General features: G+C 58.1%; 1 protein-coding gene across 2 annotated transcripts; it reads right to left on the bottom strand.

The window, feature by feature from the left end:
- Positions 1-1,375: 1,375 nt before the first annotated feature.
- Positions 1,376-26,759, bottom strand: HHIPL1 (HHIP like 1). 2 transcript variants are annotated; one of them, XM_047738114.1, is made up of 9 exons: positions 26,085-26,759; positions 19,634-20,280; positions 16,899-17,042; positions 14,258-14,586; positions 13,668-13,794; positions 10,900-11,045; positions 8,406-8,487; positions 4,987-5,069; positions 1,376-2,890 (listed from the first exon to the last, which is right to left on the bottom strand). In XM_047738114.1, exons 1-9 carry the CDS (start codon positions 26,562-26,564, stop codon positions 2,334-2,336), a joined length of 2,595 nt encoding a protein of 864 aa, XP_047594070.1. In that variant the 5' UTR covers positions 26,565-26,759; the 3' UTR covers positions 1,376-2,333. The 2 variants fall into 2 exon arrangements, with proteins under 2 accessions (XP_047594070.1, XP_047594071.1); XM_047738115.1 differs by having other exon boundaries at positions 19,634-20,380; positions 26,085-26,220.

The raw sequence follows: 26,759 nt of genomic DNA, 5'->3' as shown, positions 1-26,759 counted from the left end.
GTTGCCCGCCAAACAATGGTGACACACAGGGCCCTGCTGAGGGCTGGGCCACTCCACCACTTGGGAGGAGGTACCAGGAGCCCCAGATGGTGACTTCAGGCTATCACTGTTGAGCAGCTGCAGGAGATACCCCCTGTCACTTCGGCCCCGCTTCCCAGGCCACACCCGATGGCATCGTGGCCTTCAGGCCCTGAAATGAAGAGGGGCCTGGAGAGGGTGAGGAAGGGCAGGGAAGAGGAGGGAGGAGCCCCAGAAAGATGCTGTATGACCCCCCACCACCACCATTCTGGGTTTGGGGAACCAATGGCTTGGGTCACCCCACTGGATATGGCCACAGCACTACCCTGCTCTGGAGGGCCACCCCCCTACCCTAGGCTCTAACTTTGGCTCAGCCCCATCTGGGACAGGCCTGGGACACTCAGTCCCCCGGGCTTTCTCCATGGACGCAGTGAGGAGTTCGGCCCTCCCAGCTCCTAGCATAGTTCAGAATTTCCCTGTGTCTGGGCAAGATGCCTATTAGCTACTGCTGGGCAGTGGGAGGAGGCAGGGGTCTCCACCAGCGGCTTCCCAGCACAAAGTGGGCAGAAGCCCCGGGGGAACCCCTAGGTCTAGCCCCCTTTACAGCTGGCATGGCAGCCCCAGGTTCAGGCAGTGCAACGAATGGTCAGGGTGCCGCAGGTGCGAGAGCTAGGCCGTGTGGCCGAGTGGGTTCTCATCTGGCTTCCCCCTTCCCTGGCTGTGCACCTCAGTTTCCCCATCTGTAAAAGGAGGAGGAGAAGGGGCTGTTCAAAGGCTCCAGTGAGTTCACACATGCCGCACTGTCCTCACAACTGAGCCCCGCACATAGGCTATGCTCAATGGCACGGCTCTGGTTTCCACATGGGGCTCCATGGGGCCAGGCAAGCGGTGAAGGCCCAGGGCCCTCGCCAACCCCACTCAAGGCAGAGGTGTGAGGGGTCCGAGAGGTGACCCTGAGCTTTCTTCGGCAGTCCTGTACTCCACACACCGCTTTGGCGAGCAGCCAGACCCCCCAGACTCGCCCGCACCATTGTCTCTGCTGGGTGCACCACCCTGAGTTCTGGCTCAGCTCTCAGAATAATGGACAGGCTGAGCTGGGATGACACCCCCAGAGACCTCACAGACCCTGACATGGGCTATACCCTGTCCCCACCACCCAGAGACCATCTGCTTATCCCCTCCGCTCCCCTATCAGAGGCTTAGCCCAACTGTACTTGATGCACAGGGGCAGGATGGAGGCCCTTGGTGGGCAAAGGAACATCCCCCTGTGAGCAGGAGGGAGGCTCCAGGCCTAGCCCCCTCCTCCACCCCCATCTCCAGCCCCCAGGCAGTACAGGTCAGAGAGAGGAGGCAGGAAGGGGGTTGTAAACAGTCACGTTTTTAGCACAGCTTCAGGTGACAGCATCAGTAGTCTTTTTGGACATTTGCGGGGGGTGGGGTGGGGTGGGAGATGCTGGAGGAGTCAGAGGGTCCCCTGGGATTTCACTGCACAGTGTGGGGATGGAGATGACCAAGGTGGCTTCAGTGGCCTCAACATTGCCTTTAGAGAAACCTGCTACTCCACTCACTCACTGGGGCCATGGTGCTTGGAGTGCCCAGGTGGGTGGCTGCTGTCCCACAGAGTCCCCAGAGCACGCCCGTGGACCCAGCATGATGATGAAGTCCAAGATGACCAAGAGGCTTCTCCCAGGGGTCATCCAGAAACCCCCTCCCCCAGCCACCCCTCCCCAGGCAAGCCTGTTCCTTGCTCAGATGGCCATGGCCCACAGTTCACACTGGACCCATCCAGCTGACAGCTTCCCTTTGCCCCACTGGATACCTTCCTGTTCTCCTCAGAACCTCTACCTGCTAGGCCACCTGCCCACGCTCTCTGAGTCACCTTCCTTAGGCCATGTTCCAGATGGTCCAGGGCCTTCCACTCTAGCCCTGGGCAGGTCAGGCCTGATCCCCTCCTTCAATCTGCCAGCTATGCCTCTGTTAATATGGCCAAGGACCATGTCTGCCCTTCACAGGTAGTAGCCATCAGTACTCAGTGTCCATGGCCAGACTGTGTTCCTACACGAACCAGAGATGTTTGGAGGTAAGAAAAGAAAACCTGGGGCCCGTGGCCACACAGATCCCAACACGCTGTGGCTTCTGGTCTGCGGGAGACACACAGGCAGGGACACAGAGCACGCGAGCACTGCACACACCTCACACGCGTCCACAGGACAGCGTTACAGATGGGACGCCTCTGCCTGCAGAGTGGTGCGCACCGTGGGTGCACTCAGGGCGGGGAAGCCCTGCCGGGCTGCGACTGGACGGATGGTGCTCGCCTACAGGTCAGGGTCCTCGTGGCTGCACACGACGCCCGCGTCCTCCTGGTGCTCGCAGTTGTGCGTGCCCACGCCGGCGTGCGTGCACTCCAGCAGGTTGCGCTCGGTGCCCACGCAGCGCACGTCATCCAGCAGGATGGGCAGCTCGCGGCCTTCGCCAAACTCCGCGCGCTTGGTGGCCCGCTCAGCGTGAGCAAAGCCCAGCTGGCGGCACACGACGGCAGCCGCCTTGGTGTCCCAGGCATCGTCACACACGGTGCCCCAGCGTCCACCCGCGAACACCTCCACACGCCCGCGGCCGGGATTCAGGCCCGCGGGCCGCACCAGGCGCACCGCACCGTTTGAGGGTGCGGGGTCCGCCGTGCCCAGTCGCCCCCGCCGCCCCCCGCCACCCCTCCGGCCCCCAGACCGCTGGGTGGGCCGTGCAGGCCGCGGGGTGCGCCGTGCAGGCCGTAGGGTAGGCGGGGGCGGAGCAGCTGTGGGGCGTCCCCGGCGGGGCGCCTGGGTGGGTGCACGCGCTGTGGGCCGTGGGGTGCTCTCTGCCCTCCGGATGAACTCTGTGCAGAGGAAGAGCCTGCGGTCAGAGGGACCCCAGCCGCCTAGTTGTGCCAGTCTGCTTCTGGGGTCTCCCAGCACTCCTAGTCTTGCCCTCCTGGGAGTCCCTCCTCTGCAAGCAGGCACAGGGGAACAGCCCCTCACACTGTTAACTCATGAGCCCAGTGGAAGAGAAGTGTCTGGGAGGGCTTCTGGGGCAAGTGACACTTTCTGGTTCCAGTCTTTGGTTTAGGGCTGAGGCAGCTGAGGCCCACTGATGGGGAAAATCTGCTGAGGATCTAATGACAGGCAGGATGGGAACTGGACTGCCAAGGGCCGGTCAGGGCAGGCTGGAACTCTCCACTCCACACTCCCAAGGCTGCTCGCTGGCTGGGGGCTGGGGCCCACACTGACCAGAGCCCGCGTGAGGTCCAGGACACCCCATCTACCCCACCACAGGGCCTGGATACAGTGAGCAGGGAGCCGAGGTGAGACCCCCTTTGTTCCCGCCGTACCCCGACATTCACACCCGGCCCTAGTCAGCCACAGAGATAAAGCTCACCCTGCCTGAGACACTGCCAGGAGAGGCGAACGCCCAGACTAGCGCCTTACTATGGGGAGGGACCCCAGCCAGGGTCACCTGTCCGAAGTCCTCTACCCCCCACCTCAGTGGAGATGAAAGCTGAGAAAGGGCCTTGATTCAAGGCAAGGAGCAGGTGAGGGCCAGGAGACAGGGACATGGGCCAGACGCTCCCCCTCCCTGCGCCCTGGCCCCCACTCTACATGCAGGGAAGGACTTCCGGCTCCCCAGGCTGCCAGGGAGCCTTCTACTTTGGCTCTTGCTGGTCCAATGGCCCAGAATCCCCCACCCCCACCCCCAGTGCACCTTTCTCTATGTTCCAGCCTCAACCGTCAGCCTGCAGGAGCCCCCACCCCCGTCCTGCACGGTTCTGGGTCCGCATGGCAGCTGGCACACACTTCTGGAACAGCCCTGGGACAGTAAGTGACTCCTCTGTCTGTCCCCGCCAGGACAGAGTCTGACTTCTCCGGTGGCCCCAGCATCCAGCACAGAAGGGGTGACCATCCAAAGTGCCAGAAACTGCTGAATGAATGGAAACTGGTCCAGGCCTGAAACCAGCTGCAGCTAGAATTAACTTCCTCAAACACTGAGCTCATTCCTTCCTCCAACTGTCCTCTGCTGGGGACACCCCTTTCTCAGGGCTGCCTACCCTCAGCTGCCAAGTGCCCAGCCTCCCCGCTTCCTGCTCCCCTGCTCCTCAGTCAACCAACGGGTGCCCTATCTATTAGGCCACTGGACCCACTAAAGTGTTTCCTTTGGCCTGCAGGGTGATTTTTAAGTTTTGAGCCAAAGGTGCCAAAATTTACAAATGGAGAGATTGTATGTAACAACCCAAGGAGGCAGGGACCTTGTCTGTCTGGCTGAGCAGTCTGTCCCTGGCATGAAGCACGTGTGTGGGGTAAGTGACTGGACAGACGGACAGATGGATGGATGGATCCATTTCCCACTTCTCTGAGGACCTGGATGGCCAGGCAGCCCTGGCTCTATGTTCCCACACAGCCCAGGTCCAGGGGAACAGACCCCTCGTCATGCCTACCCTTTCAGTTGGCCCCAGATGCCAGGGGTCATCATCTGTGGCCTTGCTTGGCCCGCAGGTCCTGAGGGTTTGTGCCCACCTTCCTCCCCACCAAACCTCGACCAGACAGGACTGGCTTCCAGCAGCCCCAGGAGATGCCCCTCCCCCTGCAGCACCTGCAACTAGAATGACTCGTTCCAGTCTTGCTCCCACACGATGTACCCATTCTCTCTGTCTGTCCCACGGGCTCTGAGCGTACCTGCCCTGGCACCAGCCAACCCTTCCCATCGGTTGTCCCCTCTGAGGCGTGCAGCATCCTTGGGGCCACTCACCCATGGCCTGGGTTCAAGGAGCTGCACCCACTTTAACTGGGCGTCTAATGGGTGCCATTCCTAGTGCTAGGCATTGGGGCCCAGAAAGGGCCTCCAGGGCCAGCGGGAAGGACCCATATCTGGGGAGGAGCAGCTGGGCCCCGGTCACAGGAGCTCCCCTCCCCTGCTGCGACCGGGCTGGCAGGCACTTACTCTCTCTGGGCACAAACGGGATGAGGCGGCTCTTCACCTTCACCTGGGCAGGCTGGATCCGACACTTGCCAGGAGGTGCCCGTCTGCCAACACACGGAGGTCATGAGTGCCACCCCAGGAGCCTGCCCTGAGCCTGTCCCTCGGACGCCCGCTCTCCCCTGGTAGCCAGGCACCTGTGCATTCAAGGGAATGGGAACAACGACGGTGGCCACCCGGAGCACCTGCCACGTGGCCCCAGGGCTCTGGGAGTCCTGATGATGGTCTGCCTAGAGTCTGGCCCGCATCTGCTTTTCAAGGGCCCGAAGGCCAGTGGCTCAGCCTCTCCTGAGCTGCCTCTGCTTCAGACCATGAGCTGTCCTGGGAGCGTGATCAGAAGTCACAGCCCCTTTCCTTCTACCACCAGCTCCACTGCCACCGGAACCGTGACTGCAGCCTGATCCCCGCACCCCATCCTGGCCCCCACACCCCAGCCTGGCCCCCGCACCCCACGGCCTTTGAGGAGCTCTCTGTACTCCTCTGGCCCTGGATTTTGGTGATGCCGCAGTGGAGTGAAAGGTAAGGTCATCTATAGATAAAGGGTGGGAGAAAGCGGAGCGGAGGGATGGGGGGGGCTGGAGGGCGGGGCTTCAGAGAGAAGGGGGAGATACGCTTCTGAGAAGGGTTACCAGGGCTCTGAATTGGGTCTCCTTTGACATCCCCGAGGGGCACAAGTAAGGCATGGGATTCCATTTTAATTAGCTTTTGGCTGTGGATCTGTGAGTCTTTGAATGGGACCGACACTATTCTGGGACTTGCCCACGTGGGTCCAGACTTCAATAGGTTCCAGCAGCACAAGGGAAAAGCCTGAGGTGGCCATGTGACAGGAGGTGGCTTCCAGACAGGCTTGGCCAAAGAGGGAAACTGAGGAGGGGTATGGGTCTTTCCCTCCAGAGGTTGAAGAAACACAGCCAGGCACACAGGCTTCCCAAAGCTGCAGAAAGAGTGGGTTTTGCTCTGAAGCCCAGATAATACCCACATGCTTCAGACAGACCCAGCACGGTTTTGTTCCGTAAGGAAATAATGTTACCAAAAAAAAAAAAAAAATCTCTGTTAGGGAAAAGGTAGGAGATGCACCCCTAAATGCTACCGTGGTTTTGTCTGGGCAATGAGGGATGCCCACACCCTACTCGCCCACTGCCCACTCCCCAGTTCTTCCTTCCCTGTGTTCATCTGCAGCCTCTTTGCAGGATGTTGTGGGTGCAAAGAAAGACATGCATTCCAAAAGAGAAACACAAAAGAGAGGAGGGAGGGAGGGAGGGAGGGAGGGAGGGAGGGAGGGAGGGAGGGAGGGAAGGGAAGGAGTCTAGTTTGTTTCTGGCTCCCTTGAGTCAGAGAACTCCCTAAGCCTCCCTAAGCCTCCGGTCCCTTCAATTGCATGGGGGGAATGAGCCAACAGCAAAAGAAAGGTGCCTCGTGGCAAAAGGAGAGGGTGGGTCGAAGGCAGCCTCTGGCATAAATTACATGCTCCATATATGTGATATTTCCTTAGAGAAGCACTCTTCAAAAATAAAACTGGGAAATAAGCTTAATGTCCCAGGAATGGGTAAGGTCATTGTGGCCCAGTGACTCACCAGCCAATTACACAGCCATTCAAGATGATGATTTCGAGTGATGATGCAACGTGGAAACGTTTATACAAAATAGGGAAAACGAACAAAGAAAAATGCCAAGTTTGCATGTGGTCCTCCGCATTGCCATAAATCCCACAGGCGCTAGCAGATAAAGCCAGAGGGGACTGGGGGGACATGGGAAGGAGGGAGGAAAGGAGGAAGTCCTTATGTGTTTCTTGATAAATAATGATGTCAATAATGAATAGATATGTGTTAAAAAAAAAAAAAAAGTGTGGTCAACAAGGAATGTCTGAGAAGCTGTCACAGACCAGAGGAAGCTAAAAAAATGTTATGACCAAGAAATATGAGATTCTAGAGAGGATCCTAGAACAGAAAAAAGGACAGTAGGGAAAACTAGAGAAATCCTGTAATTAATAGAAATGTGGCAACATCGGTCCATTAACTGCGACTAGCATACCATGACTTCCAAGATGCTAATGGCAGAGGACATCGGCGAGGGATACATGGGAAGCTCTGAACTATCTTTGCAAATTGTCCATCAATCTAAACCTACTCTAATTTTTTAAAACGATTTTTTGGAAGTGTGGTGGCGTTTCAGGATTTTTCCAAACCCAGGATGTTTCAGAGCTTAGGGTCACTGTGCACATCGGGGGCTGCTGGATGCTGGATGTAAGTGGATTCTTTGAGGGCCCTGGGGGGGGGCTTTGTGCTGGGGGTGGGTGCAGATGTGCCCACGTGGGGCAGCTCACCCAGGTGCTGAATAGGGGCGCAAAGTGGTGGGAGCCCAGCTGAGAAGCAAAACTCAAAGGGCTGAGAAGGACTGAGAAACCCAATCACCCATTCATTGGTTAAACATGCCTGTGTCTCTGCTCTGTGCTCCTGACCAGGCCCAGGGCCAGCACTGCCTCTGAATGGGTGGAGGGGCAGAGCTAGCCCTGGAGACTCTCCGGCCAGGGGAAGATTACAGATTATGGTTCTGAGTGGTGAGAGCCACAGGGAGCACCAGACAAGGCCGGGATGGAAAGGTCCCTCCGAGGCAGTGAGGCCTAAGGCTGAAGGGATAGCTTCACGCAGTCATGGGGTCAGAACAGGGCTCTGGAACCAGCTCTGGCTCTGGCTGGGAGGGGGTGCCCACTTTTATAGGATTTTCACCTCTGTAAACGAAGCGGCTGAAACAGCAAGGAGTTTTACGAGGAAGGAGTCAGAGCACTGCCTGGCACCGAATTAGCGGCTCTACATAGAAGCAGAGCAGATGGAGACGGGCACTGGGGGGGCCAGGGAGGTGTTCTGGAAGCCCCAGCATGTTCTAGACCGGAGCCGGTGGGTTGGTTTGCCCAGGCAGAGGTGGGGCTGCAGGGGGGGAGGGCAGCCTCGTGGTGGGGACGGGAGGAGATCAAGGTGTCTCAGAGGCAAGTCGGGGGCTCAGGGAGGTGGTGCAAGGGGTGGGGTGGCCCAGGAAATGAGGGGTGAGGGGTGAGTCAGAGAGGAGAAACGATGGGGTCGGGTGGACAGCAGGCCAGAAAGCGAGGTCAAACCCGTGATTATCTGGCCCAGGCAGTGTCCTCAGCACCCCCCTACCATGAGTAGAGCTAGATTTGAGGCAGTAGATCCAGGTTTGAGCCCTGGGTCTGCCCCTCACCAGCACTATGGGCCTGGCCAGTCACTACCCTACTCTGGGTCTCAGTTTTCCCTTCTGAAAAATGGGGCTATGGGTTCCTGTAGGGGGTGGTGGAGAGGAAAACAGGGCAATGGAGGCGAGGGGTGCTGGCAGACAGCAGGAGCCCAGGCAGTGCGGTGGGCGGAGCTCACCTGGAAGGGTCGATCACCTTGTAGACAACCCCACGGGCCGCTGTGGCACTCGGCACACCTGTCGACATGAAGTACAGCTCCCCTTGGACAAGAAACCAGGCAAGGAGTGAGAACACTGCTTGGAATATGGTCCCGGCCAGGACCCTGTCCCCTGCCCTCCTTACCCGCCCTGGCCAGCTCCCCTCAGCCTCTGCAAGGGACCCCAACCTCAAGGAGGTCTGCGAAGCCCTTCAGTGCCCAGAGCTGAAACCAGAGGCTGAGAAAGGCAAGTGTCCCCAGCTGCTGGCTGCTCTGCCTGGACCTAGCCATGTTCTTGCCTCCTCCTGGAGACCCAGCCCCACCCTCGTCTCTGTCTGGCCTCATGCCCAGTGCACACCCCTCTGGGCATGAGTGAGGGTCCACAGTCCGGCTCCTCAGCAACCGCTGTTCCTGGAACTCAGGAAGGCCTGCTGGCCCCGAGCCCGCCCATGCAGGATGCATGGGGGCTGGAGGCCCAGAACACAGCCCATGCGTGATGTGATGGCTCAGCCATGCTAACACCTCTTTCTCTGCAAGACAGTGAAGAGTTCTCACAAAGACGGGGCCGTCCCCGAGGAGAGCCTAAGACAGGCAGAGAGCTGCGAACGCTGAGGAAGGCATCTTTGTGGGGATGGATGCAGTCAAGGAGGGCTGCCTGGGGGTGGGGCCAGAGAGTCAAGGCCCGGGAAACCCAGGGATCTCAGGAAAGGCGAAGACAGTTGGCGGGCCGACTTGGGTAACTGGGGTAGACCCAGCTGCGGTGGGAGCAGGGGGCCAGGGAGGGCAGCGTGCTGAGTGCTCAGTGACCTCTGACTCCCCTCTGGGAGCACCAGCCCTGCTTTGATGGGGGGCTGGGGGCGGTTAATAGGTCTCCAAGGGGATGCAAACATACCCCAGCAAGACAGCCCCTGCTGGAGAACCCAGAGACACAGGCATGAATTTGCTGTGCAGTCTTGGGCTGTCACTTCCCTCTCTGGGCCTCTTTCTGGAGAGAAGCCTCTGGGAGCCACTGTCCCCTCCTGGGCTGTGCAGCCCTCACACCTACTCTCCAGCCCTGTGGAGTGACCCAAGACTCCCGCATGGGCTGCTACCTCGGCCTGGAATGCCCTTCTCCAGGGCCTGCCTTTGGCTGACCAAGCTGAAGCTTAGGGCCTTGCTCTGGGAGGCCTCTGGGCGGCAGGTCCGGTGCGGTACCCCCAGCCCCACCTCGGTAAAGTGACAGGCTTACACCAGGCCCACTCCTTGGCCTGTCAGTCTCATCTGCTGGGAACAACGGCCCCCAATGCCATGCACAGGCAGGGAGCCTCCCCGTCCCCCACCCAGCACTACCCAGCCCTACCCAGGCCACACCATCCTCTTCTCTGCGGTGTAGACTGTCCCTGGAGGTCAGCGGACCAGCAGAGGTCCTTGTTTTGCAATTTGCAAGTGTCAGAAGAACAACTGGAGAGCCAGAGCCGGTGGCTGGGGGAGGTTTGTTTGTGTTGGACCCCAGGGCTCTGTGCCTTCCAGGGGCTGCCTGCCCAAGCTCACTAGCACGCTGTCCCTGGGCCATGTGCTGTCCCTGGGCCGATTTCGAGGAGGCTCCTCCTGGCTAAGGTTACTTGATGTCATTCAGAGGGCTGAACAAGGGCCCCTTGGGAACTGCACTTTCCAGGCCCTGGCCCTGGGGCACCTCCTTCCAAAACACATTAACCCCCTATTGACCGAAAGAAAGGGCTTTCAAAGCCCAGTGGGCTTGGGAGGGCAGTGGGGGCTGGGGCTGCCCTTTTGAAAATTTAGATTGTGACGGGTGTCATCCAACAAAGGTTTCCCAGACTTAGGCCTGGGGGTTCTGGGCACTGGGCCCTGCAGGGGATACCCCTCCAAAGGCCCCTGGGTGGGCGTTGCCTAGCAACCCTGCCAAACATCCCCCAGGCCCCACTGGGGGCCCCTCGGCTTTTGTCCAGGGACAATCGGGGCCAAGGACAAAGGCAGGGGCTGGAGCAGGATCCAGTCTCCACGGCCCTTCATCTTCTCTCCTCCCTCCCTGTTCCTTGCATCGAAAATACAAGAGCCTGAATGGGAACCCACTAATAAGAAGGTGGTGTCTACCCACTTTCTGAAGATCATGTGCCTTAATTTTATAGGCCAGATTTCTTGGCCATCAGACGCCCAGGGTAGTAAAGGTCTGGGACACACTCTTCCCCCACCAGCCTGCATTTCCATCCCTTCCTGCTCACTCCACAGCCCTGAAGCAGGTCTGCAGGAAGAGCGGGTGGGGACTGTGCTCCCACCTTCCAGATGAGGAGACAGAAGCCCAGGCTGGTGAGGACCGACACCCAAGCGAGGTCTCGGGCTGCTGCCCACTTGCTTCCCGGCCAGAAGGCCTGAGACTCCATCGCGGGATTCCACCCAGGTCAGAGGACCCACGGGGCAGGGGAACAGTCCCAGGCATGTGGCCCGGAACGAGAGGCCTTGGGGCCTCAGGAGTGCTCACCAGCCTCATCCTCAGCAAAGGAGATGATATAAGGGTAGTAGTTGTTAATGAGGCCCGGGAACGCACAGGTCTGGCCTCGACCCATGCAGATCTCGCTGTACCGCCACTGGCCTGTCTCCACGTTCTCTCGGAGGGACATCAGACGACTGCAAAGAAGCAGGAGCTGTGTGGTCATGCCTGGCAGGGTGCCCAGGGGAGCCCCACCCACGGTCCATCCATGCACCCACTCACTCATGTATTATTCATGAACCAGGACCCTACAGCATTTGCAGGATCCTGTGTGTAAAGTAAGCGTGCAGGGCCCCTTGTTCCAAAAGTACTAAGGATTTCAAGGCAGTGAGAGCTGAACATGAAACCAAGCACAGGCCCTTCGGAACGCGGGGTCCTGGCAAACGCACAGGCGGCAACCCACAGGGCGGGCTCTCAACACTCCCCCGTAGTCTAATGGTCAGGATCCGCTGCTCTCATAAAGCTGGCCCAGCCTGCAGCCTTCCCCGGGTACCTCCTCTGCACCAGAGAAGGGCGGGGGAAGGTGACCAGCTTGTCCCCTACTCGGTCAGCTCAGCCCCAGCTGCTGACCCACAGGAGGCAGTCAGGAGCCGAGGAATTCTCCAGGGCTGGTGACCAGAAGTCTGGGCAGACTCTGGAGCAGCCTCCACTCCCGCACGAGATGGAGCTCGGGCATCTTCAGAATACGCCCATCTTTCCCTTAATTCCCTTCTTCTCCCGTCAGTCACCAGACCCTGCTTGGACATACCCTCCTCTGGGAAGCCCTCCTGACTGCCCCTGCACTAGGCGCCCCCAACACCGAGCACAGGCTCTCTAAGGCTGGACTGGAATGGACCAAGCATGGGTCTCTCTCCCTGACTTGGGCGCAAGGTGCTTTCAGCTCTGTTGCCCTGACTGTGGCACAAAGCCGGACCCAGCAGAAGGGCTTGGGAAAAGCTAGCAAAATTAGTTGAATCTCTGCTTCAGCGCTCCTGGGGGACAGCAGGAGAGGGGAAAGAGAATCAGGCACAGAAAGAGAGGCTTCGGGGCACCTGGCTGGCTCAGTGAGTGGAACATGTGACTCTTGATCTTGTGAGTTCAAGCCTCATATTGGATGTAGAGATTACTTAAAAAAATAAAATCTTAAGGAAAAAAAAAAAAAAAAAGAGGGCTCCTGGGTGGCTCAGTCAGTTAAGCATCTGCCTTTGGCTCAGGTTGTGATCCCAGGGGTCCCAAGATCAAAGCCCGTATCAGGATCCCTGCTCGGTGGGGAGTCTGCTTCTCCTCCTCCCTCTGCTTGCCACTCCCCCTACTTGTGTGCTCTTTGTCAAATGAATAAATAAAAAAAAAAAAAGAGAGAGAGAGAGAAAGAGAGGCTTCATCTAGACCCATTTCCAGATGGAAAAGCTGAGTGGAAGAGGCAGACCCTAAGGGAAGAGGCCCCAGCACCCAGAGGCTCAGGTCAGGCTTCTCCCTTGGCCCCAGCTGGCCATGTGGAGGCCACAAACCAATCTCACACCAGCAGCCTGCAAGAGATGGGAATTATCTGGCTAGCCTCAAGCTTCCATATCTCCTTGTTTTTACTCCTGGGGAACCCTGTTCAGGTGTCCTCATGTGGAGAGGCTAGGGTGGGAATAATTTTTTTTTTAATTTTGCTTTTTCTTTGAGTAGGCTCCACGCCCAGTGTGGGGCTTGAACTCACAACCCTGAGATGAAGGGTCTCCTGCTCTACCACCTGAGCCAGCCGGGCACCCCAGGTAGGAATAACTAGGAGCCACCAGATACTGAGCGCAAACTAGATTCCAAGTGGTGTATGTGTCTTAACTGACTCAGTCCTCCAACCCTAGGAAGCAAGTACTGTTATCATCTCCCTTTTACAGATGAGGACATGGAAGCACAGAGAGGTGACGTAACTGACTCAAGGTCACACAGCTACTACGTGGGCCAGGATCAGACAGAGCAATCTCAGATACATTTTTTTTTAAGATTTTATTTTTAAGTCATCTCTACCCCCAACCTGGGGTTTGAACTTATGACCCAGATCCAGTCACATACTCTACTGACTGAGCCAGTCGGGCACCCCATGAACTTAAAAAGAAAGAAAGGAAGGAAGGAAGGAAGGAAGGAAGGAAGGAAGGAAGGGAGGAAGGAAGGAAAAAAAAAATCTTTACTTGGAGCACCTGGCTGGCTCAGCAAGGCACCAGGGACCCCCATAGTCAGCCCCTGGCTGGAGCCCCAGCTCCTCCTCCCCAGCAGAATGACCTCTCCAGACTCTTCTAGAGGAATTCTCCCCAGAAACCCAGTCAATCCGTGAAATGAGAGGCAGGTCCTGGCTTCTGGGGAAACCAGGTGGCCCAGAGTCTGTTGAGGAAGTTGTTCCTGTTGCCCCCACCTTCCACCTCTGCCCTCCCTGCCCCCCAGCACTGCTGTCAGGCTTGGAACCCATGGCTGTCCGGTGGGAGGGGTAGACCAAGGGGTCTGCACATCAACAAGCATCCCGTCTGTGGTTGGGAGTCGAGCCTTCATGGCGCTGCTTGAGGCAGCCAGCAAGGCTCGGGAAGACTATCCGGAGACAGGGGGCGGGTTAGGCTGCTTCCTGAGATGTGACTCCCGACTTCCTCCCAGAGGAGGAGACCTGCTTGGCTCCCACTCGGAGGTCCCGGTCAGAGGGCAGCGACCACGTGCCCCCTGCGGGCACACACACAGCGCACCTGTACCCTGCTTTCTACAGCAAGCCAGCGGCGGAAGCTGCTTGGCACCGGAGCCCACGAGCCACTTACCCACTCATAAAATCGCCGAAAATATAGAGGCCGTTCAGGTTGGGGTACTCACAGCCCCGGTACACATAGCCTCCCGTGACAGACTTGCCCAGTTTGTGCGGATAGGCGAAAATCGGCAGGATGTCATCTGCAGAGAGGGGAGAAGCTGGGATGAGCTTGCCGGTCAGCCCCTCCCCCACAATGAGCTTGGTAGGTGGTCTGAGTCTAGAGGGACAAGAGGAGGTGAGGTCACTGGGAGGGCTGGAGTTGGGGGCCCCATGGAGTCAGGAAGGAGGAAGGTGCTTAGGGCTTGGGTAGGGTGGGGAAGAGAGAGCATGGGTTTGCAGGGATGGGGTGGGTAGGGAGAGCCAGGAGCAGCCCTGCAGCGCTGGGGCGGCAGGGAGAGGCGAGGGGAGATCCAGGATGGGGGCGCACCAGGTCCCAAGGCAGGCACTGGCGCACACCCCATGGCACGGGGTATGAGCATCTCCAGGGGCTCAGGGTGGTCTCGATGCGCCACGAGGGCGCAGGGGGCACAAGGGAGGCGCTGAGCACAACCATGGGAGGGAGGATGCAGAGCCGGGGACGTGGGCCCCCTGGGGCGCGGTCACCGAGGGAGGCGTTGGCGCAGAGCTTGCGGTCGTAACACTCGAAGCCTTCGCGGGCGCGCCAGCCGTAGTTGCCGCCGCGCTCCACCAGGTCCACCTCCTCGAACTTGTTCTGGCCCACGTCTCCGCAAAAGAGGCGCCCACGGCCCGCGCCTGTCGCGGGGTCACCGCGGTCGAACGAGCAGCGCCACATGTTGCGCACGCCCAGGGCGTAGACCTCGGGCCGCGCGGCAGGGTCGCCGACGAACGGGTTGTCGCGCGGGATGCGGTAGAGGGGGCCGCGCTCGTTGTGGTCCACGTCGATACGCAGCACCTTGCCCAGCAGCGCCGACCTGTGGGCCAGGGGGGACAAGGTGCAGCTCGGGCTCAGCCAGTGCCAGGGTTCACCCCAGGGCACCTGGGGCAGCCCACGGAAGGTGCCGGGCCAGGTCAAGGCTGTGGTGCCAGAGACCCTGGTTCAAGTCCTCCCTAGCTGCTTACCAGCTGGGTACCCGCATTCATGCATTCATTCATTCATTCATTCATTCAGCATTTCTGGGGCACCGTCTCATGTGCCAAGCAGCGGGAAGCGTTGGACATACGTACCCTCTACTGTCCCATCTCATCCTCACCACCAACCTTTTAGGTCAGTGAGTACCACTGTGATGCCCTCTTAGAGATGGGGCAGCTGACCTCAGAAAGGTCACATAATGTGCCCTGTCGTCACACGGCCAGTAAAGAGTGGGCTGGGATCCGGCGCACACAGCGGGACCACAGAAACCCAGGTTCGTGGCCACAACACTCTTTCCAACTTCCCCACGCCTGTCTCCTCACTGCCATGTTAGGGTGTTCCCTCTCCCTCCTGTCTTCTTACAGGGTTGTCCCAGGGAGTGAAAACACTCCCCCAAGACTCAGATGTACAGTTTTCTTCCAACACTCAAGACAGTGACCGGAGGGCGCCTGGGTGGCTCAGAGGGTTAAGCCTCTGCCTTCGGCTCAGGTCATGATCTCAGGGTCTTGGGATCGAGCCCCACATCAGGCTCTCTGCTCAGCAGGGAGCCTGCTTCCTCCTCTCTCTCTCTCTGCCTACTTGTGATCTCTGTCTGTCAAATAAATAAATAAAATCTTAAAAAAAAAAAAAAAAAAAAAAAGACAGTGACCGGAATGTGAAAGGGGCTCATTCAGTGTTTGGTGAGTGAATGGCTGTAATCGAAGTCAAGTGCAGAAGTACAGGGCAGGGCTCAGGGACAGGGAGAGAAAATGCTCCAGATCTCAGCAGGAAATGGGAGGCTGGGGTCCTTACTTTCTCTCTCACCATCGAGGACATGAGGGGGCAGAATGACCCCATGTCAGACAGACAGACAGGCCTCAGCAGCCCTTCACCCCACATGCCACACCCACCACCCCTACCTCAGAGATGAGGCCACCCAGGCTGCAGAGGGGGACAACTTGCCACTCCCCCAGGCAGCTCTGGGCTGGTTGGGCCACTTCCATGGCACCAGGCAACATCAGTTTCTGGGGCCCCAAGAGGGAGGAGAGCTCTCTAGAGCACCTCCTTATCACCAGGCTCTTGTCTTCGCTGTGAGCACTCTAGTGCCCCCCCCATCCCCGCCCTGCCCCACTGCTTTTCCGGCAGGACTGAGCAGTGTGCATTGCTGTGTACCCTCATTCCAGCCCAGTGTCCGCACCCAAGCCTCTGGCTTACCATCAGACATCTCAGCAGTGCCTTCTTTAACCCTGGAAGAGGCTCCCACCCAGGAATCCCCCATGGTTAATCCCCCATTTGTGGTCTCTTATGACTTGCTCTGAGGAGCCCCCCGATGCACTCCAGCCCGCTGGGAATGAAGCTTCCCACCCTGAGCCCCCACGCCGCGCAGCCAGCTTCATGATGCAAGTGGGCAAAACTCATAGCAGCAAAATAATGTTTTAAGTTCCGTCCAATTATCCCCAAATCCTTAATTTCTATTTTCCCCACTACATCGCTAAACACATCCCAAACATGAGAAGGCTGCAGGGATTCTTACAGTGTCACGTATGAAAGCGCACGTCACGGGCTGCGAACACTTTAATTACTGTAATCAACATCACCCTCGCTATTTTTACGTTCTGGGCTAAGGAAGGTTTTGTCATTTTTGCTAAGAGAATGGAAGAGGCTGCCCTAGATATCCTCATCGACAGCGTGTGTGTGTGTGTGTGTGTGTGTGTGTGTGTGTGTGGAGGAGGAGACCAGCAGGCCGTCTGCTCAAGCCAAGAAGTACAACAGCAAGCCTGTGCCTCAGTTTCCCATATAGCCCTGCTCTGACCAGCTCACACTCCCCATTTGGTCTGGGAAGGCTCCCTTTCCTTCCTCTGATTCGAGCGGGGCTGGGCTGACTTCCCAGAGGCTCTCTGATATCCCTTATGAGACAAGTGGGTTCTATGCCTGCCCCTCACAAACACGATCACCTTTACTGCTCATGACAAGCCTCCCACTGGAGATTATATTCTTCCCTCTAACTGATGAGTGGAAGTGACTTGATGGGGGTCCCCCACTGGCTAGCTGCAGACTGAGCTGGGACCCCAAGCCCTTTCTACTTACTACCCTATGCTGCATGGTTGAGGAAGGAAGTCCCCCTGCAGAAGAGTATATAAACCAACCCACTGGCCAGCCAAAAGCAGAACATACTTGTTTTGGGCATTCCCGAACTTCCCAAAGGGGTCTCCGGCCATCCCGCCGTCACCAGTAAAGATGTAGAGGTATCCATCGTCCCCGAACAGCAGCTGGCCCCCGTTGTGGTTCGAGGCTGGTTCTTTGATCTCCAGGATTATCCTAAAAGAAGACAGGCCACCCCCACCAAACAAACAAACAAAAAAAACACCAACCTCAGCCAAAAACACAAAACAAGATCACACCAAGAAAACCTCTCTCAGATGCCATTTTGCCGTTGAAAAGACTTTTCATATATTTTGTAGCAGGGGATTTTTGTAAGGGTCTAGTAGGCTGGGCAGGGATAATTCACTCCATTGTGCTAAGGAGGAACCAGAGGCTCAGAGAGGTTGAGCAACTTGTCCAAGGTCACACAGCCCATAGGTAGCAGGGCTGGGACTAGAACTCAGTTCTTCCTACTGTTCCCCACTTCTACCTCCCCAGTGCCCAAGTCACTGGCACAAAAGGTTTCTTCTTAATCATAGCTACCTGCTATGATTAAGCTACGTCTTATGTGGCAGACGAGCACTTTCTACACACACCTGTCATTCGTTGTGTACTGTAATTTCTAAGGAGGTGGGCTGCATGGGGTGAGTTGTGCTCAGTTACACACTCAACCCCTTAGGGATCTCCTTTACTGCCTTGGCCTTCTGCTACATGGCCAGCCAGCTGGCTTCTGATTAGGGTTCCAGTGGAGAGTGGAAGGTCAAGAAGACAGGAGAAGTCACACTTCGCTGGCTGCTGGCACTGTCTCCACAAGTGGTGGTTGCAGGAATGGGAACAGTGGCTCGCAAAGGGGGACTCTTGGGTTCCACCCAGACATCTTGGTACCAGGAGCAACAAACTTAGCAACACAAAGACCTTTTCTGTTCTGTTCCCCGGGGTTCTTGCAATTACTAATCTTCAGGTAACTTTGACCTTCCCCTTTTCCTTCTCCAGATCCTCCCAATTCCTTTGTAGCCAAATCCCTGTTTGCTTAGGTTTTCCAGGATAGATCACTGACTTAACTAATCTCTTATAAATACAGAGAAGAAAAACCAAGGCACAGGAAGGGCAAGTAACTTGAACCCACGACTTAAGGGCTCCAGAACCAAGACTGGAAAACTTTCCATCGAGGCCAATACACATCACTTGGGGGAGTGAAACAGAGCCCCAGACACCAAGTCCTCCCTGGAAAGGACAGCTCAGACTGTGAGACATCCACCTACCATGAGGATCCCAGCCCTGGGAACGAGGACTGACAGCTGACTTGGGCAAGGGTGACCACTTGGTCTTAGCCCCTCCATGAGCCCCTACCTCTCCCTGTGTGAGTCAAGTTCGAGGCTTGTACTTGACAGGTCCCCAGAGGACCCTCATTGAACACTCACTCGGAAATAGACTCCTCTCTATACTGTGTGTCCCACCTTCTGTTTTTACCAGGAATCCTTTTTTAAAAGTTACCAATGAAGCACATCCATTCTGTCCCTTTGTCTCTCGGTGCAAGCCATGTGATAACTTGGTATCTCTTGGAGAACGGGTTGTGTAGTCTCGTATCAGATAATGAGAATTATGCTTTCTCCTTTCGCTCTGGCTGTCAGGATGCTCACAGCCAAAATTAACACTGCATGACAAGACCTACATTAGCCTTCATGCCAGCCAGCCTATTTGATTCCTTCTCCTTTTTATACTTTCAGTGTCAAGATTTTACAGTTTTATTAAATTCCAATGTGCCATTATTTGCCTTTTTGCCTCAGATCAGTCCTGTTTGGCCCCTACCTGCTCTCTAAGTCAAAGACTCAGATCCTGCAAACTACATTTCCCATGCTCCTTTGCTGGCTGGCCTGCAGCTAGGGACAGCCAACGGAAGGCACTGGCAGGAGACTGGAAGGTGGGAGGAAGGGAGAACCCAGGGTATTTCTCCCCATCAGCGTGCTCTCTCTCTCTGCTGGGCAAGCCTTGGCCGCAGCTGCACTTCCTCCCTGGCCCCGGCTCCCCTGCCCAGGCCCACTGTGGTTCCAGCTGTCCCGAGTGCCCCCCCGCTCTGGGGCTCTAGAAACCCCACCTTCTCACCTTGACCCTCCAGCCCGAGAGGTGGAGACAGCTTCCTCCAGTTGGGAAATTCAAGCTTACCTTACTTCCTCCCCAGGTTGCTCTTTCATTTCTAATGCCTGAGGAGCTAATTCCCAGTATCCAGTCCTGCCTGTTGACCTACTACTTGGATTTATTTTCCCGTTGGACCCAGACTGATGCAAACGCCCTTCCTGGGTGGTTTTGAAAACAGTGGGGGGTACAGATAATACACAGAGAGTGTGCTCATGTTGAGAGGGCTGAATACACCTGCTGGGGTAGGGGGCAGAGGGTCCGGGGGGAGGAGAAGTGGAAGGTGCGGCTCAGGAGACAGACACACCCGGATTCCAGCTCTGAGGCTTCCCAGTTGTGTGGCCTGGCCGGTCATTTCACCTCTCCAAGCCTCCACTTCCTCACCTGGGAAATGGGGAGCCTACTGCTACCCTCATCGGGCGCTAGGAGAATCGAATGAAACAAACCACCCACAGTGGCTGATCCAGAAGTCTGGAAGTGATCCTGGGGTGCCGAGCCCAAAACACGGGCTCAGCCCCCCTCACTGAGTGTGATGGAGGATTTAAGATGGGTGCAGGCCCACCCCGTGCATACCAGGGCCCGCCAGCCCAATCCCAGCCCTGCCCCACCCGGCGGGGCCCCTCCAGGGAAAGCACCTCTCTGAGCCGTGGTCCACGGTGTTCATGTCATCCGCGGAGACCCGGAACTCGCTGATGCGGATCCACTCGTCGAAGCCAAACCCCACTGAGTAGTAGACGTAGAGCTTGCCATTGTGCCAGAAGCTGGGGTGGAGGGCTATGCCCAGGAAGCCCCGCTCGTCGCCCTCCCAGGGCGAGGTGAGCACCGCCTGGCTGATGTTCAGGAAGGGCTTCTCCAGCCGTGAGCGGTCGGGCAGGTAGGCCCACACCAGCCCCACCTGCTCGGCCACGAAAAAGCGGTGGGTGCCGTCCTGTGCGTGCACCATGGCCACGGGGTTGCGCAGCCCGTTGGCCACCTCCTCCAGGCACAGCTGCAGGCAGCCCTTGGCGTCGGCCACCACGCGGCCCAGATTGGAGTTGAGGTTCTCATTGACCAGCAGGTGGGGGAAGCAGTAGTCTACGTCGTCCAGTGACAGGTAGCGGCAGAACTTGGCCCGGTTGCCCTCCAGGGCCCAGAGCTCTCGGTCAGGCGACAGGTAGCGGAACAGGCCCCGACACGTCTGCCACATGTCTAGACAGTAGTCCTCGCAGAGCCCGGGCACGGTGCGCAGGGGCGTGGACGGGTCCTCGGCATCGTAGAGGTGGGCCGCGTATGGCGAGCACTCCTGCAGGGACAGGGCCATCCCCGGGATGCTGTGGGCAGGTGCATACCAGCTGGATGACCGCTAGCCGGGTACCCACCTGCTAGAGCCTCAGGCTGCCGGCCTGTAAAGTGGGGACAATGCCATCTGTCTAGCAACACAGGAATTCTCCTCACTGGCTGCAACCCTCACCCTCCTGTCCCCTTATCATCTTCCTCTTGCCTTATTGCTTCTGTCGGCATGAGCAGCCACAAACGTTACTATTCCCGCTAGCAGCAGCAGCTGACCTCGAGCCCCTACTGGGCGCCAGAAAGGGTCTGCGACAGTTTTACATACGATGCCCCAGCCCTATATGGGCATAACTTACTCCCCACTCAAGGGACAGCTCCTCAGAGAGCACACATCCCCCACCCCAACTACCTCCTAGCCTCCGACTCTGCTTAACCCCCCCCCAAAAAAAACCCCAAACCAAAAACCTTACCAGGACTCGGTATCATAATAAAAATTAATGTGTCTGAGTGTTTACTGTCTATCTTCCTTGGAACCTAAATCCTATGAAGGCAGGTGTTTTGCCTGTCTGGTCACTGTGTGTCCCAGAAACTCACAGTGCCTAGCACATAGCGGGGCCAGAGTGAGTGCTTAGGGCGTGTGCTGGGTACTAACTTACCTGACCTGCCCTAGACAGTGAATGGTGCTCCTACCTCCGTTACTCAACCTTCACAAAGACCCACGAAGGGAAGAGTGCTGCAGACGGGGGACCGAGGCACAAGTCCCCCCCCCCACTGTCATTCAGTGCCATTTGGTCAGCGTGGAGGTGTAGGGGTTTGGTCTGGGATCAGCCCTGCCCTCCCTAGCACTGTGGAGTCTGGCTTGTGGCAAGCTGGTAACACCCCTGCCCACATGTCCCCACCCCCCACCCTGGCCCCAGTCCTTTCTTCCTCCCATGCTCAGAAACCTCAGGTGGGGTCTTGAGCTGTCCTCTGCTCTGGGGGCAGATGGAGCAGCTGCCCTCGGCCTCCCTGGCCCCTGCTGAGGGTTCCCCCACTGATGAGACACTGGGGGCCCCACTCAGTACCCATATGGGCACGATTTGGAATACGGAACGTTCATGCCTCCTGGGGCAAAACTTTGAGCCCTGGGAGGAGGGAGCTAATGGATAAAGTGTTCTGCCCTCCTTCCTGTCCAGCAGAAGGTCCTGATTCACTGTGGGGATGGCTTCTTGGAACCACGCTCCCCCTCTGCTGGTGGGGCCAGGCTGGGTTCCAGCAGGAGGCCTCCAGGGACAGGAGGGGGCAGACTGCCCTCTGGCGTGTGTGTTCAGGCCCTGGGCCAAGGGTGACGCCCCCCCCTTTCAACGACTGTGGTCACACCACAGCCTTGTCCTCCCGGCACCTTAGTGCTACTGTGAGGCTGAGGGCCACTTGGTGATGGTCAGCCACTGTCCCGGGCCCAGACGCGGAGACCACGTTTCCCATGTCACCCTTTACTGACGAGGTCGCTAGGCAGTACCATCTCCCTCACAGCCCCCTGGAGCCTCCCACATGTCCGGCCAGCAGCTCTGGGTGGGCTAGGAAGGGTCGGCATGCACACATGCCTCACTTAATATTTGCAAGGTAAGGTCACTGCGACTCCCATTCTATAGATGAGGAACTGAGGCTCTAGGAAGGCCCTGTGCCAAGAAGTGGTCACACGAGGGCTCAGACCCAGCCCTCATGACGCCCGGACCGCTGCTCTCCCCAGATTAGTCAGCAGTGTTTCCTTCAGCAAGTGTTGACCGGACACGGACTATGTGCCAGACGCCGTCCTCAGCCCCAGAGATACGACAGGACTAGAAGAGACTTCTAGAAGCCAGTCTGAGTGCCCTTCACTGGTCAAAGCCCAGCCCAGAGCTAGAGAGGGAGCACAGAGGGCCTCCAGGGACAGCCACGCTGGAATTTGAGCCTCCACGCACCCAACACTGGGCCTGGCAAGCCCTTACTCGTGGCCTGTGTACTCTTACTTACACACAATGCAAACGTGGTCCTCAGACCCAAGCAATCCAAAAGCAGGACAGGACAGGGGAGTGTCATGATTGCTGCGGGCAAGGATGATCAGTGGAAGAGGCAGGAGAAACCCCAAGAAAAACTGATACAGCATCACACTGCTCAGTCGCCTGGGCCATTCAGTGTGGAAGCAAACAGCCTGCCACCCAGAAACGGCCACTGTGGGCTTGGTGACACCCGTGACTCACGGCCCTGAGTCCCAAAAATTTCTAACGTCTACACCTGTTCCTTAGGAAGGCTGAGACTTTGCACACAGTGTTCTCTTGGGAGGATATTTCCTCCTCTCCCATTTCCACATCTGGCAAACTCCTATTCATGACTCCAGGCCTAACTGAGGAGCCTTCTCTGACTCCGCCCACCCTCTCCCAGGACTCCCACCCCTGGCCCTATTGCATGCTCTCCCAGCTCTCTGTCCGTACCTCAGACACAACATCATCAGAATGTAACTGTGGCTTGTGGGGTGAACTTTCCACTTGTGCTGGCACTTCCCCATGGCGAGAGATGACTCAGCCAGTCTGCCTGCCTAGGACTTGATTATCTCTTGGTATATCTATCTGTCCCATAGACTATGAGACCACCCAGGGGAGGGGTCCCAGCACACAGTGGGGCTCCAAGAAAACAGGCGATATGAGAGAGTTATTAAGGGAAGGGCTTTGGAGTTAGAGTGTACTGCAGACTGAGTTTACTATTCCCTGTGTGACCTTGGGCAAGTTCCTTAACCTCTCTGGGCCTGTGTCGTCATCTGTAAAAGGGGAAAGGAAGCGGCGCCTGGGTGGCTCAGTGGGTTAAGCCGCTGCCTTCGGCTCAGGTCATGATCCCAGGGTCCTGGGATCGAGTCCCGCGTCAGGCTCGCTGCTCAGCAGGAAGCCTGCTTCCCTTCCTCTCTCTCTGCCTGCCTCTCTGCCTACTTGTGATCTCTCTCTGTCAAATAAATAAATAAAATCTTAAAAAAAAAAAAAAAGGGGGAAGGAATTCCAACCTCATGGGCGCCTGGGTGGCTCAGTGGGTTGAGCTGCTGCCTTCGGCTCAGGTCGTGGTCTCAGGGTCCTGGGATCGAGTCCCGCATTGGGCTCTCTGCTCAGCAGGGAGCCTGCTTCCCTCTCTCTCTCTGCCTGCCTCTCTACTTGTGATCTCTCTCTGTCAAATAAATAAATAAAATCTAAAAAAAAAAAAAAAAAAAAGGAATTCCAACCTCATAGCTGTTGGGAGGAATAAATGAGATGATGCATATGTTGTTCAGTAAATGCTCAAACTAGATGAACTCTCAATGTTTCCTCTTCCAGGAAGGCTTCCCTGACTTTTCCAAGGAAAATACAGCCTTTGTCCCAATGCCCCACAGTGTTCGGTCACCCATGGGAAGTCTTTTATGTGTTCTGATAAGATCGGTGTGTCTGCCTCCCGACTTGAACAAGGGGATTTCTGAGGCCGGGCTTGTGACCTGCCAACTGCCTCTGGGCCCAGGACGCAGCACAGGGCCAGGTCCTAACAGGCTCTGGGGAAACGTCGGTCCAGTACACGTGCCTACGGGGCATGTTCCACATAGATTTCCATCAGAAACCAGACTCGGATGACTTCTGGTTCCGCAGAGAGGCAAGCTCAGTTATCCAGGAAGGTCGTGGTGTGCACAATATGAACCTGGGGGCCATATGTCCCAAGCTGCCTTTTCTCCTCTTGATGACACAGGCATTGGCTGGATAAGGGCGAAGCCCTCAGAAAGAGTCTGAAGGGGCCACAAGGGACAGTCGCCCTCCAGCTAAGGAGCCATTCCGGGCGCCTGAAGGAGTTGCAGGGGCCTGATGGGGGTAGGCTCTGGAGCGGACTGTGGGAGCGAGCATGTTTCCATGGGATCCCGCCTCCCTACGGCAGATGCGAATGCTTCAATGCTGACATTGACTGAACCTTGTAAATAAGGCCCGTGGCCATCTCCCAGGGTGGAAATCAAGAGGTGATGAATCCAGACAGGGCCTTGGCTCACAGGCAGCATGGGCCTCCCCCCAGCACTCTCCTGCCCTCCCTTGAGGCCCTGCCAGAGAAACTGTGATCCAACCTCCACTCCCGTCCAAGTTCACTCCAGACGTGAGGTCACTCTCAGAGACGCCTGGGGTAAAGGGTTAGTGGCCATTCCACCACTGATTGCCCAAGGCCAAGCCCTGCTGGGAACATTCTCAAGGAAAGAGGAGAGCCTCCTGTAGGGGGTGTAGAAGGACTGACCCTTCCCTTCCTCCTCTTAGGACCCACCCACCTGATTTGCCCTGCTGAGCCTAGCCTAGGTGCCCAAATGTAGTGTGGCTACATGAACCAGCTTATGACCACAGTGGGGAAGAGCCGGGTTCCAAGGCGCCCCCAGGCTAGTGAGGGAGACAGATGCTTGACCAGACCATTCTGGCTCCCCTGAGATGCCCAGCACGGGGGCTTTGCACTCTGGCGCTCCCCAGGGCTCCCTTCCTCATCCACTCCCAGACCCTCTTATTTCTGACCCAGATGGCCCACTCACATGGCACCAAGTGTCGGCCAAGTGCCCACCATAGCCATGCCTGAGCTATGTGACCACTGAGCAAGTTCCTGTCTCTCTGGGCTTTCTCTGAATCAGCCTCTGGGCCCCACTGTGTCCCTGCCTAGAGCTGAGAAGCCAGCGGAGTCCAAAGAGGCACTAGAGAAATCCTACCAGAATCCTCCACTGAGCCCTGAGTATGTGCCCTTTAGTCTGTGTGGCAACTCCGAGGGACGGCTAGGAGTGCCCCCATTTTAAAGATGATGCAATGATGTGCTGTGGTGACCTGCCCAGGGCCGCAGAGCCAGGAAGCGGCAGGACCAGGATCAACCCAGTAAGTCTGACTCCCAGCCTGCCCTCCTGCCCTCCCCCTGGCTGGCTGCAGGCTGTCAGCTAGGCTGCCCTGTAAGACCCTTCCACCCAGGTCTCACTGCCTGGACAGTGGGCCAAGGTCAGCCTAAGGGCTTTCTGGCCTCGACTCCATTTCTCCAGGGATTCTGGTCAGTCACTCCAGAATCAGACCCATGCAGGAGGAAAAGGAACAGCCAGAGCACAGTCCTGTGGGGACAAAGCAGGGGCTCTGCCCTCAGAGGGGATGGGACAGAGAGGTTACACCAAAGGGATGTCACTCAGGTGGTCTGAAACGATGAGAGCCCCTCTGCCTGGTGGGGGCGCTCCCAGAGAGGGTATAGCAGGAACCTCGGTGGGGGCGGGAAGGGCCAGAGGCATAGGCCCGGCTCACCCAGGGTGTGAGCACCCCTTAGTTGGTCCAGGAACGGGGCGGGGGCTCTGAGATGGTGTCCTCAGGGCAGGGGAGGGACCCTCACTGGGAGCAGTGTCCCCTATACCCCTCCACAAACCCAAGTCTAGCACATCACCCCGCTCCCTGCTGCCCGCAGGACCAGACTGCTCCCGCCTCCCCTGGGGCAGTGCGGGGGGGGGGGGGGGGCACTGAGAGGGACAAAGCCTTCCCATAAGGGCGGGGCTTCTGGAGGCCGGGACATTGAAGGGCTGACTTCAGGAGGTCCCGGAACAGAGGGGACCCCCAAACTCCAAGGGAGCGATGACATCGGTGTGTCTGGCCCTCTTGCTTCCCAAGGGGAAACTGAGGCCGGGCGAAGGCCTAAGTCACGAAACTAATGAATGGCAAAGTCCGGCTCCCCGCCCCGCGCGGATGACCCCGCCCGGGGCCCGCGGGTCCAAAGCCCGCCGCCCGCCCTCTGTCGCCGCCCGGTGGGGGCTGTCCCCGCTGCCCTCCCGCCCGGCCACCGAGGCCCCGACGCGCGCCCGCTCACCTGGCACAGCAGGTCGAGCGCGTAGCCGGCGCACGCGGCCCACTCGGCGGGGTCCACGCGCGCCGCCAGGGCTCCGAAGCGGCCGGCCAGCGCCGCGTCCTGCTCGGGGGTGCAGCAGCCGAAGGCCGAGTACTGCGCGCAGAAGCGCAGCGGCTGCGGCGGCCGGAAGGGCGGCCTGAAGTCCAGGCACTGCGGGTGCGCCGCCGCCCCGAGCACCCGCAGCGCCAGCAGGGCCAGCAGCGCCCCCGGCCCGGCCCGCCCGCCCGCCATGCCGCCGCCGCCGCCCCGCTCCGCCCCGACCCGGCCCGGCCCGCGGAGGAGGAGGCGGCAGCGGGGGGCGGGCGTCCGGGCCCCGCGCGTCCCGGGAGCCGCCGTCCGCGTCCGAGGCACCGGCCTTGCGCCGGCCCGCACCCTCCCGGGGCGCTCGCCGCGTCGGGGAAGGGGCCTCGAGGTTGGGGACCGGCCCAGCTGGGAGGCCATCCCTGGTCGGGGGACGCCCCGGCGAGGTTGAAGGAGGAGGGGCGCGGCGCGGAACTCGGCGCTCGGCGCCAGCTCGGTTCCCGCTGTTCCAGTGGCCCCTACCTCCAGGACCGGGAGCCTTTCTTAATACAATGGCGATGGCCTGGCCTCGAGCGGCCCCAGGTGCAAACGGTTTCCCGGTTCCGCCCAGGCGGC

This window comes from Lutra lutra, chromosome 7 (genome assembly GCF_902655055.1).
Source record: "Lutra lutra chromosome 7, mLutLut1.2, whole genome shotgun sequence".
NCBI lineage: Eukaryota > Metazoa > Chordata > Mammalia > Carnivora > Mustelidae > Lutra > Lutra lutra.
This window is presented reverse-complemented; position numbering and strand designations above follow the sequence as displayed.